Source organism: Bos indicus, chromosome 10 (assembly GCF_029378745.1).
Source record: "Bos indicus isolate NIAB-ARS_2022 breed Sahiwal x Tharparkar chromosome 10, NIAB-ARS_B.indTharparkar_mat_pri_1.0, whole genome shotgun sequence".
NCBI lineage: Eukaryota > Metazoa > Chordata > Mammalia > Artiodactyla > Bovidae > Bos > Bos indicus.
Window position 1 is genome coordinate 100604461 of NC_091769.1, and position 16609 is coordinate 100621069.

Consider the following 16609-nt stretch of genomic DNA (forward strand, 5'->3'; position numbering starts at 1 on the left):
GCACAGGTGCAGTGGACACCCCCACGGCAGGAGGGGGCCTCCTCCTGACAGGGCTCCTGCCACCTTCTGGAGACGGCTCCCAGCCTGCGGCCAGTCTGCCCGTAGGAAGGATGAGAGGGCAGGACCTCAGCGGCCTGGGGCCCGGGATGGCTCCAGAAGAGCGAGGACAAAGGCGAGACCTTAAACCGCCCAGACCGGCCTCTGCCTGCCGCACAGTGCCAGGGGCAGACAGACGGGGTGGGGCCCCGCTCACACGGGGGCGTTGAACCCGGGAGGCTGTCAACAGCAGCCCGCGAGAATGACGCTCCGGTAACAGACAGGCCATGGGCCCGCGCAGGCAGCAGGAAGGCAAGACCCCAAACCTAGGGGACACACGCGCACACACACCCCGAGGCAGGCTGCCCACTCCCCACCAGCGCCCCGGTGTCTGCTGCCTTTGAGTCTTTTGGCTAAAGGATCAGTTCAGTTCAGTTCAGTTCAGTCGCTCAGTCATGTCTGACTCCCTGCGACCCTATGAACTGCAGCACGCCAGCCCTCCCTGTCCATCGCCAACTCCCAGAGTTTACCCAAACTCATGTCCATTGAGTTGGTGATGCCGTCCAATCATCTCATTCTCTGTCGTCCCCTTTTCCTCCCGCCCTCAGTCTTTCTCAGCATCAGGGTCTTTTCCAGTGAGTCAGCTCTTCGCAGCAGGTGAGCAAAGTGACTAAGGGATCACCTCCCACCGTTTCCAGGCTTTGGGCAAAGCCGGCAGGGTCGGGCACAGTGGCTTCTGTGCTGTATGTCCAGGATGGTCTCCCTTCGGGAGGTGAGGTCCTGCCTCACATCCCAAACAAGAAATGTCAGGTTGGGAGGCAAAGGGAGAGCAAAGCATGGAAGAGCTAACTGCAGAGAGTCCTGGTGTCGGGACACAAACTGACTGCGCTTCTTAGGAGGCTGAGGGGGGGTGCCTGGGGGCCCCCCAAGTGCAGGAACGGACGCTCACCTCCTTTTGACGGCCCTGCTCCAATCTTGGGGGCTTCTCACCCACTGGCTATGCCCTAGCTGGATTTCCAGGGGATCTGATGAGGCTTGGGGTCAGACAGGAAGGTGAATATAAAGCTGATGCGCTACCCTCTGCCCAGTCACTAAACTGACTTCTCTGCTGTCTCCTTCCACGACTTCCATGGGCTGCCCAGTCCCTTCCTACCAGGACGCTAGAGCCTGCTCCTGGCAGGCTCACCAGGGCTGTGGCTGGGCTTCTCACAGTAGTCAGAGCGAGGTGGGCAAGCCCTACATGACGCCACAGCTTCACGTGAACATGGAGCTCTGAAAACTCAAGTTCAGCATTTCAACACGCGTAAGACTGCGGACACCTGAGAAAATGTTACAATATGTGTTACAGTAAGGGAAAGGGGAGCAGTTCATTTAGCCATGAGAACGCTAAAAACAATTAACTTCTTAACTCGTCAGGATCAACCCTTTTCCTTTTTTATCTGTGATCAGGAATCTAGCGACAATGGATCTTTATAACACTGCCCAGGATCTGTTAATGACCAATCCCCTTGCCTTTCCTCGATTAACTCCTTTATTCCTGTTCATCAAAATAATTTCTTTAAACCAACGATCACTGTGGGCAGTGACTGGTACGAAGGAAGGTACCCAAACCTTATGCAGCTCTGATCAAGTCAGTACACTTGCCCTGTGATGAATTATCCAACTTGATTTCAGAAAAGTGTTTCAGACCGTAACTGGATTACAGTGTGGTCTACTCTCTTCCTGCAAGAGTCATCTGAGAACCGAGTTCTTTTTTTTTTTTACTTCCGTGTAACTTCAAACATCCTTTAAAACCCACACTACAGGTTAACTGCTAGTTACAGGACTGCACTGGCTCTGCGTCTGCTTAGCAGTGGTGATTCCGTCTCGGAGGTGTGGGCAGCCTGTATTTCAATGGCCAGCAGGCTGAGCTCAGCAAAGAGAGAATGAGGATTCTTTCCCTTCAGGATCAAGTAACCACAGCCTTCAAGTAACCGCAGCCTTTGGCAGAGAGGTGACCGTCCTGAGAACGCCTGGCTGTGTCTCTTGGGTTTTTTAAACCAAGGAACAGGGGCGGAAGGATGGAGCCAATTTCCTAAAGCTGCTGCTAGAACTCGACATCAGACAGCTGGGGAGGGTCTGGGAACAGATGTTCTCCTGTGGGAGACTCCACAAGCCCCTGAAATGGGGGTCCCTTTGCTCAGCAGGCTGGGCGGTGCTCAGAACGAGGCAGGTGGGCATGGGAGGGGGTTGGCTGCGGCACGCCACGAGTCCACGCACAGCAAGGTGGAGACATCATTATCCTGCCAACGAGCCGAACAGGCCGCAGGGGCCAAGCTGGCTGTCCGAGCAACAGGCTTCCACCAGGAGAGGGACATGGCCTCCAGGAGGACAGGGGACACATATCTGCGTTTGGGTCATTGGTCATCACTGGGGGAGGAGACCATTCTAAAAACACGCTAGCTCCAGAGGTGGGGAGAAGACATCGGATGGTGCATGGAAGAGCAGTTCGAGGGAGGAAGCAAAGAGATGTCTTGGGCTTGGCCTTGCTGGAGGGCCGACAGGAGCCCTGCTTGGCGAAAGCAGCCCAGGCCTTCCGTCTGTGTGACCTCGTGCACAGGATGACACGGGGCAGGGGCACCCCGGTGTTGCCCTTTTGAGGCTGTTCCAAGCTCCTGCATAGGAGGAGGACGGGAGCCTGTTATTCATGAGGTCCCCCAGGGGAGAGGAATGTATGCAAATGGGTCCTGCTGAGTCCCGACTGTGAACTGGGCCCCTGCAGCCTCTTCTAGCAGAAACGACAGACTCCCAGCAACAGCTCCTGAAGGAGAAAGGGTCTGTTCTCTGGGACTCACTCCTGGTCCCCTTCCCTGCCCCCGAGTCTCAAGCCCTGAAATTATCTTAGCATTCTGTCATCTTGGAAACACACCTATGCATTCTCTACGCACGTGTATGGAACCACGCACTGTGGTAATTCAAAGTGATTCTCTAAGTTGGGGGGGGCGGTCTGCTTGGGCATTAGTTCTTCCTACGGCCTGGTATGTACAGGAGAAGGTTAAGTTCACAAGCTGCGGTGGTGTAGGCTATAGAAGCATCTACTCACAACCTGCGTGTATCTCAGGGGGAGTATTCAAAAGCATCATGGCAGTGGCAGCGTCAATGTCAGGATCTGGAAAAATCAACCAATAAACAACATTATTTACAACGGGGCTGGTGTGTGCGTGTGTTCCTCCCCCTGCAAGTTACAGTTTATGAACGCAATAGAGAAAAAAACCAAAAATTCAGGAACTTGGGTCTTCCACGGTTGGCCCAGTGGTTGAGGATCCACCTTCCAATGCAGGAGAATGAAGGTTCGATTTCCTGGTTGGCCAACTAAGATTCCACATGCCGTGGGGCAAGTGAGCCTGAGTGCCCACTTGTTACAACGGAAAGAAGTCCTCTCGCCCATTTATTACAATGGAAAGAAGTCCTCTCGCCACAATGAAGGACCCACACAGGGCAACGAGGGATCCCTCGGGCTGCACCTAACACCCAGCACCGTCAAAAACAAAGAAACACATAAAGAACGCAGAAACTAGAGGAGCATTCCCAAAGGTGACTTTCTTCCCGTTTGGATGCGCAAAGAGGAACGCTGCTCTAGAAGGAGATTTAAGGGGCACGTCGGCGAGGCTTCCGGACGCAGCGTGGGCTCCTGTGCACGGCGCTCATTCTATCGTTGCGCCGCGTGCTCCTGAGAAGCTGCTGATCTCCGCACCCGCTCAGCCCTTCCCCCTGGGGCGGAGGGGCAGGAGAGCGGGGATGACAACACCAAGTCCAGCCTCGGGAACCTCCAACGAGGCGGGGACGCTCACGGCATCAGAAGAGAAAGCACTAGTCACACCTGCATCTAGGGGGACACTAACGGGACGTTCGGTTCTTTCCTTTCGTCAGCAGAACGTAAACCGCGTTTTATGAGGCTGTCACAGCAGTGGTGGAGGAGGTGAAGGCGTTAAACACACACACACACACACACACTTCAACTCTATAAAGAGAAAAAAATCACAGTTCTGATGGTGAACATACAACAGTTGTTTCCACATCTATTATTGCTTTTAATATGAGACCAAAAAAAAAAAAATACTCATCACTTCATTGCTATCCGTCTGAAGAGGTTTCTGAATCCTTTCTGATCCACCGGTTGACAGATGGCTGCTTATATATAGACAGAAAAATATTATCCTTTTATAACTAAATTCATTTTCCTCTGAGAAACAGCAGCGCTGCTGCTATGGAGATGAAAGTCGCCATGGCAACGGTAAACAACCCCTAGGAACGGTCGCTGAATGGGCTGAAAGGAGCAGCTGCCCCGGCGGCGTCCCAGCTGCGCGGGGTGAAGCTCAGCCGCTCGGCGGGGAGCCACGCGACAGGCGCCGCCAAGCCCCATGCACATACAGGAGTCGACGGCCACAGCCTGTCCCTGGGGACCGCCACCTCCGTGTCCCCCCACCGGCGACGGACGACGGCGGGGGCCCCTCACGTGTCAGTTCTCGTACAAATTATACACCCCAAAATTCAATTCACTGCTGATGGCTCCATGGCACTTTATTTGGGGTTTTTATGCTAAAAAATGACTTAACCGTTTTTTAAAAAAAAGTACATTTTTCATAACTTTATAGGAGCAGTTTAATTCTAGGGAAGTAATGTGATGCAGTATAAAGCCCCACAGGCGATTAATAATATGGATGATGCTGGTTCCAAAAGACAATGTCTCAAAAAAGGAAAAAAAAAAAGGAAAGAAACAAAACAGAGGTAGATGAACTAGACTCTGCAGCCTTTTCTATTTTACCTGCAGGAGGCCCATTACTTACACTCCGTAATGGAGTGCAAGTTTATTTTGATAAGTACATTTTATGAAAAACAGGTAAATTAATTTATTTGACAACTCCTGGGGTGAAATTCCTCAGTCATCGATTCTCCTTGATTTTAAAATATTAATGCATATATCAGTTGAATGATGAATCAAAAAACTTAAAGCTACACTCATTGCTGCCAGGGTTGCTGCAGCGCCTGCCCTCTCAACTCCCCACCAAGACAAAGGGCTCACAGTGCCGAGGTACCGCTGGGATTCCACAAGCCACGGGCAGCAGGCAGCTCCCGGGAGGTCACGGCGGGGGCTGAAAGGCCTAAAAGGCCTTTCCTTTCTCAGGACTGAGGAAATACGCATGTTTCCCCTCACCAAGCAAAAGTTCTTTGAAGTGATCGAGAATGCAAGTGTTGCAGGCAACCCAAGGCTCACCTGCCTGGAGGGTCCCCACCTCCCCCGGCCACTCCCACTTGGAGTTTTCCTGAGTGACCAGGAGGTCCGATGGGGACAGAACAAGATGAAACACAGGTAAGGAGTCTTGAGGCTTTTCCTGCTCGTTCTCTCAGAAAATAAAAGAAAGTAGTTCCATACTCTTCAAAAACACATCTGACCTCAGGAGGAAGGTGTAAGGGACCCCAGATGGAAAGATGTAATGAAAGAAATGCAAAGGGAAGAAAGAGAACCTTAACCGGAGAGAGCATCCGCATCACAGGCTCAGCGGGGCAGCCCCAAGGACAGCACGTTGGCGGGGGAGCTTCAGACCCATTCGGCATCCGCCCCATCCGCCAAATAAACACACAAGCTGCGTAAAAATAAGACGCTTCACGGCAAGCCCTCCAATCCTGTCTTCTGCCCAGACTCGCCACGCCCAAGGCCCCCAGAGATGAAAGTCCGTTGCTATCTTGGCATTCCTGCTGGTCCAGGCACTTGGGGGTAAGTGTAACACCCAGCCTTCTCACTGTTTCATTCATCATCAGCTCCTGAGCCCCTGCACGGGTCGGAGTCCCTGGGAGCCTAAGCCTGAAGACGCAGCAGAGTGGAATGGAGAGCAGACCTGGAGCGCCTCCATCACGACCTCTTGGCAGGCGAATCAGCAAACATGGGAACCGCAGACGGTGTGAGAAAACGGTGAAGAAGCATGTTCGTGCAGGTGTGTGCTCCCTGGCACGACGGCACCAGCCCTGCCCCAGGGCATACAGCGAGACTCATCCTGGGGGGACAGTTTGACGAGCATGACAGGTTTCATACCACTGCTTCTTGTTCAGTTGTTAGGTCAGGTCCGACTCTTTGTGACCCCATGGACTGCAGCACTACAGGCTTCCCTGTCCTTCACCATCTCCCAGAGTTTGCTCAAACTCATGTCCATTGAGTTAGTGATGCCACCCAACCATCTCATCCTCTGTCGTCCCCTTCTCCTCCTGCCTTCAATCTTTCCCAGCGTCAGGGTCTTTTCCAATGAGTCGGCTCTTCGCATCAGGTGGTCAAAGTACTGGAGTTTCAGCCTCAGCATCAGTCCCTCCAATGAACACCCAGGACTGATCTCCTTTAGGATGGACTGGTTGGATCTCCTTGCAGTCCAAGGGACTCTCACGAGTCTTCTCCAACACCACAATTCAAAAGCATCAATTCTTTGGCACTCAGTCTTCTTTATGGTTCAACTCTCACATCGAGTGCTACCACCATCATAATCAAGGTAAACAGTAGAGCTAAGATACACATTTCCTTCACTCCAAAGTCTCCTTTGCCCTGCTGCTCTGGGCAACTACAGATTTGCTTTCTGTTATCCATCTGTGGAGCAGGGTCAGTGGTTCATTCCTATCGCTGTTCTTGCCCCCTAGTTCCCCACTGTATAGATACACTAAGGTGTGTTTATCCACCCACCTGTAGATGGACATCTGGGTTGATTCCAGTTTGGGATCTTCCAAAAAAAAAAAAACACCAAAAAGCTACTGTGAATTTCTGAACCAGTCTTTTGAGAAGATACGCTTTCATCCCCTTGGGTAACTGCTGATAAGTGTATGCTCAACTTTACAGGAACATGATTCTCTTTTCCAAAGAGGCTGCACCATGTATGAGTTCCAGTGGCTCTACATTTGTGTCAACACTTGAAACTGTCAATAAAACTTGAGCCATTCTAGAAATGTGATGGTATATCCTGGTGGTTTTAACTTGCATTTCCCTACTGACAAACGATGCTGACAGCTTCTCAAGTGTTACCAGCCATGGGCATATCTTCTTTTGCGGAAAGCCTGTTCACGTTTGTGCCTGTTTTCTAACTGGGTTGCTAAATTTCTTACTATAGAGTTTTAAGCTTTCTTTCAGCATTCTAGATGGAAGTCCTTTGTGAGATACATTTTTCTCAATCCATGGCCTGTCTACTCAGTTTCTTAATAGTGTTTTTTAATAAGTAAAAGTTTGAAATTTTTGTAAAGTCCAATTTATCACTTTCTTTGATAAATTTTTCTCAATGATTTTTGTATCCCAACTAAAAAATCTTTGTCTACCCCCAAAGTTGCATAGAAGTGTCTCCTGACGGGCATCTTTTTAAAATCTCATGTTAGTATATCAAGTATAAACTTTATCTGGGTTCAATACTCAGATCCAAATAAATGAAAATGGAAGGGATCAATCAGACCTCTTTCTTTATCTGGCAGGCTGATGAAGCACAGACCTCCAGAACCATACGGGTCAGTACAAGAAGGGCCCTCTCTGGCTCCATGTGTGCTGGGAGAACCCCAGGCAGCCCGAGAGCGTTAGGCAGCCAGGCTTGTCCGAAAGAAAGTCTCTCGGACCCTCTGCTATACACACGACACGTCTTTATGCTTATCACAGCCTGACCTCTTGTGTGTGTTCCAACCTTCAGAGAAGACCACCTCCCATCTCTCCTCTCTACAGAGATGCCGAAAGTGACAGTCACTCAGTCTTGTCCGACTCCTCGCAACCCCATGGACTATACAGTCCATGGAATTCTCCAGGCCAGAACACTGGAGTGGGTAGCCTGTCCTTTCTCCAGGGGACAACCTGGAGATGGAACCCAACCCAGGGATCGAACTCAGGTCTCCCGCATTGCGAGGGGATTCTTTACCAGCTGAGCCACCAGGGAAGCCCAGTATTATTAAAATGTTTAAGTTTTTTCCCTTAAAAAAAAAAATCAAGAAAGCAATGCACGCCCATTGTGGAAAAAAACAAAAACAAAACACTCAGTGGATATGACGTGAGGAGTAAATGCCCTCCTTCCCTGCAGACCCAGTTCCAGAGTTACAGCTTCTCGCCCACCTGTCCAGAAACTGTCTATACAAACATAGGCATTTACTGAAATACCAGCGCACAGACACTCATGCACACATACCTATTTTTAAAAAATTGGTTCCTATGGAAAATACTTTTCTGGAAAGAACTCTTCCCCCTTATTTTTCAGTTAATGACAGATCTTGGCACACTTTCATATTAATGTCCATCAGCTGAAGTTTTTATGCGATGACTTTTTCAGGCAGAAAAACAGCCCACAGGGCTAGCGGCGACATGGCCTCTCCTTCGGACTGAAGACTCTGGGCAGGCAGACACAGAGCCCTTGTAGCCAGAAACCTGGCCCACACATGGCTTCTCCCCATGGATTCGGAGGCCTGGGCACAGTCCCTCCGCCCCGTCCTGTGGAGCAGCGAGGCTCCCGTCTCTCCCTCCCCAGCCCATCACAGCCTTTGCTTCCCAGCCTCTCTGAGGGGCTCGCCGTAGCGGCCCCCTTGGTAACACGCTCGTTCTCTCGAGCACACTTTGGGGAGGCTTCCCAGAGCCCGACTGCCAATGCAGGAGACACAGGAGTCGAGGGTTGGACCCCTGGGTGGGAAGACCCCCTAGAGGAGGGCATGGCAACCCAGGAATACCTCCCCGGTATTCCTGCCGGGAGAATCCCATGGACACAGGAGCCTGGTGGGTTACAGTCCCTGGGGTCATAGAGTCAGAAACGATGGAAGTGACTTAGCACAGAAGTCTCTCTGCCGCCCCCACCCCGCTCAACCTGGCTTACCAGCATAAGTAAAGAGGAAGATGTTTTTTTTGGCCAGGAACTCTTTTTAGGAATGAAGATCCACTTGGCAGAAGCCAACCTTCTGATGTGTCTGGGGAATGAGGCTGGGGCAGCAGGACAGGAGAAGAGAAAGGCACCCTCTGTTCTTGGAGGGGACCACGGGGGTACTGAGCTCAGCATCCTAAGACTGGAGGCCATATCATTTACCACTAGGTTGGCTCAGTGAGACACCGAGTATGCCATCATGGAAGCTTAATGCCCATCTTCAAAACCAAGCCAATCTCTAATCCCACATTAAAAAAAAAAAAAAAACTCGCTTCTCAGGCTTCAGTAACAAATGTTACTTCTCTGCTGGCCCGGTTCCCAGCGGCCCATTTCAATTTTCATCTTTAATACAGCTGTCTTATCACATTGCCTCCTCTCTGCGCTATGAGACTGAAAAATGGTCACACATTTTAAAGATGTTTTCGAACTCTCTTTCTCCTGAAGGTATAGACACGATTATATTACCCTACAGTGAAATAGGAGGTAATGAAGTTTCCAGAACCAACTGTTCAGCTGCTTGGATTAAAAAAAAAAAAAAAAGACTGTGGTTTGTATTACCAAACTGTGGAAATGGCTTCTTCTGGGTACTGGGAGGAGATTGCAGCACACAGCCTGTGGGATCTTAGCCGCCCATCAGAGATGCGAGCCCTGCCCGCGGCAGTGCAGATGCAGAGCGTCAACCACTGGACCGCCAGGGAGGGCCCCCAGCTCATCGTTTTAATTAAATAAACATGTTTTTATCTTTTGTCGGTTTTGTGGGGTTTTAGCTCCCTGACTGGGGACTGAACCCACGCCTTCCGCACCGGAAGCGCAGACTCTCAGCCACTGGACCACCAGGGAGGTCCCGGGGAGGCTTCTTCTCTGTGACCGTGATGGAGAGCACGAGGCTCGGCTTGAGGAGGCTCGGCGTTGACTCTGGAGGCTGTAGCTGAAGAACAAGTGACGTCGGTTTTGCTGGATCTGAGCGGGCTCCTTTTCCAAGGCTGCTGGGGGTCTGCAGACCTGCGATATGCTGACTGGTTTTAAACCGCATTGCACCGAGCGCCTGGCTCCGCCCACGACGCTCCCCGACTTCCCCTTTCCAGCTCATGGCTGCCAGAAACGTGCTCCACGGAGAACCTAACCAAGGGGCATCTGCTGCAGGGCCTGCGGGGGCAGCTAGCGAGCAGGCTCTGACCGGTGCCGCCCTGGGGCCGCTGGGCCTGCTGGCCGTGAGCAGGGGGGCATCGGCGGTTTGCGGGAGGGGCTGCTGATGCTGGGGGGTGGGGAGGGGCACAGGCCGAAGCCTTCCAGACTCCGGACTTCCTCACTTTGGAAACCTCCTGTTTGGTCTTGCCTTCCTCAAGAGCAAAAGCCCACCACCCGGCGGAAACCGGGAAGCCAGCTCTGAGTGGGGATGGCTTCCAGGGGCAGGAATGGGAACGGGGGCTCCCACGAGAGCCCCGGCATCGGACGACCTGGCCACACCGACGTCTCGGAGGAAGGGCGCACCAAGTCCAAAAGCTGGAGACAGGCTCAGGCTGGGGGTCCCCGAGGTGGGGGCGCAAGGCCCGCTGGGACGCCGGGGGCACCGTGGGCCTGGGCGCATACCTGGGGCACGGCTGTTAGCATTCCTGGGTGACACTCACCCTCACACGTCTGAGAGGCTAACCCTCCGGGCATCCCTCTAGGTGGTTAGGGGGCTCCAGGGCACCTACCTGGCGCGGTTTTCTCCCCTCTCCAGCTATCACTTCTCCCCACCGACTGGAAGGTCAGCTCCTGCCCAGGCCCCACCAGAAGCCACTTCCTCCTCGAGCAAAGGCCACAGGATTCCTGGCAGCTCCTGCACCAACCCCTCCCCATCCCGGGCAGTTCTCCTGGGAGCCTGGCCCCCACCAGGCACCGCAATGCTTGTCCCCACCGACAGCTGAAGACTTCCATTTGCACAGCGTCTCCAACTAGCTCTGTGTTCAACTGGGTGGACCTGCAAAGCCACTTTTCCAGAAGCAAAGAGCCCATCTCAGAGTGACACCGGCAGGTGCGTGAGACTTAGTGCCACAAAGAACGCTGGCATCAGTGCCCCAAGGCACAGAGCGACCGCCTGCCTGGCTCTCAACTGTCTTCCTCCCTGAGAACTGGAAGAACGACAAACTCTGAACACCGGGCACACGTCTGTATAAATTACGCCGACTCACCAGAACTTCAGAAGGGGCCAGGGAGCCATCGATTTCCCCAGGCCTGGTAGGTGATGACGGCCACCAGAGAGGACAGGTCAGAACTAAACCTCAGCCCGTGCTTTCTATCGACTGCATTGCGCACGCCATCCCATGCAACAAACCACCATCCTGTGTTCTCGGGCCTTAGATGGTCATTCAGCTGAACTGAAGAAAGCGTTTCCCATGCTGGAATCAGCCATCTCAGCAGAAAGCTGCCCTCAAGCATGGACGAGGACGAGGGGCAGCTGCCATTCTAGACACTGAGCTCTACCCTCAGGTTAGCTGCACAGTGGGCAAGGGTCACACTCTACACCTGGGAGCGATGCTCAGCATCTCCCTTCGTTTACTTCGAGACAAGTATTCCAAGAACCTGTCTGCAGTCAGGGGATGTGGGTAGGGTGAGGGAAGTAAATGAAAAACAAAATAATTTGTCTGTTACAGCCCATGGGCTACACCATCCCCAGAGAGGGATCCCCCATGAGGCTGGAAACAAGGCTGTAGTCAGTAGTGATGGGCGGCTGGGTGAGTGCGGGGGGCGAGGGGCCCAGAGGGACACGTGCAGCCCCCACCCCGACCCTCTGTGTCTGCACCCCAGGGACCTGAGTTCAAGGGCGTGTCAACGAGCTCCCTTGCTTCAGTGCAACGGGTTTCCAAATGAACATCAGAGGTAAAGAACGCCCCTGCCAATGCAGGAGACCTGGGTTGGATCCCTGGGTGGGGAGACCCCCTGGAGGAGGGCGTGTCAACCCACTCCAGGATTCTTGCCTGGGGAACCCCATGGACTGAGGAGCCTGGCAGGCTTCAGTCCATGGGGTTGCAGAGAGTGGGACACGACTGAGTGACTAAACAACACATCTCTTATGAATGGACTTCCCTCTAGCTCAGCTGGTAAAGAGTCTGCCTGCGATGCAGGAGACCAGGGCTCAATCTCTGAGTCTGGAAGATCCCCTGGAGAAGGAAATGGCAACCCCCCCCCCCCCCCCCCCTCCAGTATTCTTGCCTGGAGAATCCCATGGACAGAGGAGCCTGGGAGGCTACAGTCCACGGGATCGCAGAGTCGGACACGACTGACTGACCGAGCACGTGCTGGGGAGAGGCCTATCCTGACCAGGAGTAGGCCAGAGAAGGAAGGACTTCTGCCTGCTTTCAGATCCAAGAAAGCAAATATGTTAGCGCTCTATGGTCACCCTTTCTCAGATGAAGAGTCACAAACATATACTACTAAAACCTGAATATTCATTGGAAGGACTGAAGCTGAAGCTCCAATACTTTGGCCTCCTGATGCAAAGAGACAACTCATTGGAAAAGACCCTGATGCTGGGAAAGACTGAGGGCAAAAGGAGAAGAGGGTGGCAGAGGATGAGATGGTTGGATGGCATCAGCGACTCAATGGGCATGAATCTGAGTAAACCAGGGTATGGTGAGGACAGGGAGGCCTGGTGTGGTGCATGCAGTCCATGGGGTCGCAAAACAGTTGAACAGGACTTGGCGATTAAACAACAGCAACAAAACCTAGTTACTTACAATCTGCTTGGGGTACATTTTTAAAGAGTGATTTTTGTTGTCGTTGTTTATTTATTATTCGGCTGTGCCGCCCACATGGGGGATCTGAATTCCCGACCGGGGACAAGCCTGTGCACCTCTGCAGTAGAAGTGTGGTGTCTGAACCACTGGACCGCCAGGGAATCATCTGCTTGGGGTACCTTAATAATCAGCGGAAGGAAACGAACAGGCTCTCTTCCCTACACTCACACACACGACTGCGACAGCGGGCTGACACCACTGTGCCTCCACGGGTCAGTGGGTCCTGGGAAAGCCCAGCTCTTTCTCCATCGGAGACCCGAGTCTTAGACACGAAGAGGGACCAAAGCAGGGAGAAGCGCACTTTCCGCTGGAGTCTCGGAGGCCCTCGTTCCCGTTCAGGCTGCACACGCCGCACCAGAGCCCCGACGTCGCTCCTGAGGGACTGGGACGCCCTCTTCATCAGCAACGGTGCTGACTGCCGCCGACCCATCGCCTCCGCGATTCCACAGAGAATCCAGGCTGCGGATTCTCGCAACAGGATTACTGGCCACTGAGCTCTGTCTGGGCCTCGGTTTTAATGCTCAGCCTTTCATGCTTCCTGGTCTAATCCTCACCCCCAAATGCATTAGGGGGAAAAAAGATAAAAGCACATCTGCTGCTTGGTATCTGTGTGTGTGTGTGTGTGTGTAGTTCTGTGAAACATGTTTATTCAGAAACAACTTACACTACGAAATATACTGATTGAAACAGCAAAACAAAGCACCAACAAAGCACTTGTTTCCTTCATCCTGCAGGTGAACTTTAGCGAACGGCTGTCTCGAAGCTGGCTCCTGAGATGTCCTACACTTTCTAAGGCTTGCAAAGAAGGTGGATACAATGAGGAGACCAGAATTCCATTTTCGCTGCCTCATGCTTTCTCAATTGCAAACAAAGAGACACTGGCCCCATCCATCCACTGTTGAGAACAGAAAATCTCATGAGGGTGTTAAGGAGTAATTCAATTTAGACACAATTAAATACGGAAATACGTGGAAATGTAGATTCAAGATTAAGACCGCAAATACAAGTATCACAGAAATAAAAAGGATTAAGTTTTCCACCCAAGAAGATTTACACTTAACGCTATGCTACTGGGACAGAAGTCCTAAAGGAGATACCGACCAGCTGAGAAGACGACCGACCCTAAGGGTGGAGGATCCCTGTACCTTAAGGCCTGTGGGTGGGCAGGGTAGGAATGATCAGTGAAACTACGAAGCAGTGAGCTGACCTTCTGGTGGGCAGATGGGAAACTGGTTGTAAAGACAAAAAAACAGAACAAAACAAAACAAAACCAAAAAACCCCCAAAACCAGAAAAAAACAAAAAAACAACCCCAGAAGTTTTCCAGGACAATTTTGGGGAACGTCTGCATCCCTGGAACAAGTACTCTGTCTTGAGGCTACGTGGAAGGATCTCTCTTATTTTGGATGTGCTTGAAAAAAAAAAAAAGAATAGAGCTCCTTACTTTCCAACCACATAGCATACAAGAGTCAAAGACCCGGTCCATAAAAACACGAAGCCGGTACACCGTGGAACGAAGGCGGCCAAGTGCTGAGGGCAGAGCGGAGCAGGGAAGCAGGCTTGTAAAGGAGGGGAGTCCAGGCCAGAGCTGACTTCCTTCTGCAGATCCCCTGTGTGTGTTCTTGCTAAGCCAGAGCAAGGTTTTCAGCGTTGTGTCTGGGGTGTAATTTGTTTTTGGAAAAACCAAGAGGTGATGATCTCCAGACTGTCTCATGAACAGACCCAGGCAGACCCTGAAGGTAAAGTGGATGGAAGCTGAGGGCGGCGTGGGTGGGGTCCATCCAGAGACCACCCTGCCGGCCTCCTGGGCAGCAAGGGGTGGGCGCCCCCCCCGCCCCGACGGCAACTGGGGTCCTTCTCTCTCCGCAGAGGGCACTTCCCATCTTTCAAAAGGGAGAAAAGCTGGAGCGAGCGTGAAACGAGCAAAACCAAACACGGACGCTGGCAAGGAGAGCAGGAAGCGTGCGCTGGGGCCACGGCCGCCGCGCAGCACCCGGGGCTTTCTCTCCCCTTTCGGGATGCTTCCAGCAAGGCTGTCGGCCCCTCTTCACCCGGGAGCAGGAGCCCCACCTGGGCCCCGGGTCAGCGTGGCAGCTGTCCCCCGAGCCCCGCTTCTGTGCGCTCCGGCCACCAAGGTGCCTGCTGACAGACACTCAGCCCTGCCTGGAAGGCCAGGCAGGCACAAGGGGACCCTACGGCCACCAGCCTCCCGTCCGCGCAGATGGTGACAGCTCCAGAGAGGGTGTACGTGTGTGATGGGGGCGGGGGCCATGGAAGAAAGGGGTGAGGACAGAACACGCATTCTAGAAATCTGGGCTTCAGCTTGACTCGTGGAGAGAAAAGGCTGGGAAGCCTAACCGTTTCTTCCCTCCCTCTCTGACTCTTTATGTCTTACTGTTTCTTTTTTGTTCCAGCCACGCCATGTGACTTGCGGGATCCTAGCTCCCCAACCAAGAACTGAACCCCGGCAGTGAACGCACTGCGTCCTAACCAGTGGATAACCAGGGAAGTCTGAAGACTGGTTCTCTCTAGGACAAATAAGCTGTTTAAAAAAGGGTGTTTTTTTTTTTTTCCTTTTTATTTAAAAAAGTTCTTCATAGCCAACAAGGGAAGTCTGAAGACTGGTTCTCTCTAGGACATATAAGCTGTTTAAAAAAGGGTTTTTTTTTTCTTTTTATTTAAAAAAGTTCTTCATAGCCAACAAGGGAAGTCTGAAGACTGGTTCTCTCTAGGACATATAAGCTGTTTAAAAAAGGGGTTTTTTTTTTTTTTTCTTTTTATTTAAAAAAGTTCTTCATAGCCAACACATTCCATACAATATTTCCTGAATCTGGCTGATTACGTCAACAAAACAAAACGTCAAAAACAAACAAAGCGCACGGTGGTCCCTGAAAGTTCTGACGCAAGTGGCCTGCGGTGCTGCGCGTGTCGACTGATGGAACGGCGGGCAAACACGGAAAGCGGGAACCAGGTCCCAGGGCCCCCCGCTAAGCAGTGCTCCTCAGATCACTGACCCGCGTCTCCTGCCAGAGGCCACCCGGCTGTGTCTGAACTCGCGGAGCAGGCGGCACGCGGAGCGGCAGGCACGGCTCCGCCACTCGAGGACGCCTCTGAAACGCCACCTGCCTCCCCTGGGAGGGGAAGCGGCCTCTCCCCCCCAGACGCCTAGGGCTCTCCTTACCATCTCTTGCCACGTGTCAGCGGTCTTCTGCTCGTTTCTGGTACAGACGCAGGGTCTCAGCAAAGACAGGCAAAGGGGGTCTTCCCAAAGTTCGTGAGCATTCACTTCCTGGCACAATGTCTCACTTCTTACACTTACTTGCATTTAGGGAAAAAGAAGGAATTCCTTTTGCCACGGAATTCTTGGAAAGGATGCTTGCTTCAAGAGTGGAAGACGCACCCAGGCCCACAGCTCCTGACAGCAAGCCAGTACGCAGGTGTCTGAGAAGCTGCAGAGGAAGCAGGGAGAACCTGGTCGTGTGTGTCGAGCTGCCAGGCAGGGCTGCCAACCGCAAAGACCATGAGTCTCCTAGGTTAGGACCCGATCAACAGCTCGCAGTCACGCGTCCCTGGTCCTCAAGAGATGGGCTCTGAAGGGTGTCACACTCGTTCCTAAGTAAGGGATCAGATGGGCTCTGAAGGGTGTCACACTCGCTCCTAAGTAAGGGGTCAGATGGGCTCTGAAGGGTGTCACACTCGCTAAGTAAGGGATCAGATGGGCTCTGAAGGGTGTCACACTCGCTCCTAAGTAAGGGATCAGATGGGCTCTGAAGGGTGTCACACTCGCTCCTAAGTAAGGGATCAGATGGGCTCTGAAGGGTGTCACACTCGCTCCTAAGTAAGGGATCAGATGGGCTCTGAAGGGTGTCACACTCGCTCCTAAGTAAGGGATCAGTCTCTAGCT

At 52.5% G+C, this 16609-nt stretch overlaps 1 protein-coding gene and 1 pseudogene across 14 annotated transcripts in view; one reads left to right on the forward strand and one right to left on the reverse strand.

Moving 5' to 3' along the window:
* FOXN3 (forkhead box N3) overlaps positions 1–16609 on the reverse strand; it is a 452985-nt gene that overhangs the window by 33540 nt on the left and 402836 nt on the right. For 12 of the 14 annotated variants that reach the window (XM_070796763.1, XM_070796757.1, XM_070796761.1 and 9 more), the window contains one exon: positions 3119–3184. The exons of 1 other annotated variant lie outside the window; for it this stretch is intronic. In XM_070796763.1, coding sequence (XP_070652864.1) covers positions 3119–3184 — 66 coding nt within the window. The remainder of the gene's footprint in view (positions 1–3118; positions 3185–16609) is intronic. One more of the 14 variants, XM_070796769.1, reaches the window with a different exon arrangement.
* The window catches only part of LOC109564160 (large ribosomal subunit protein uL6-like), a 41848-nt pseudogene continuing 39656 nt past the window's right edge, over positions 14418–16609 (forward strand).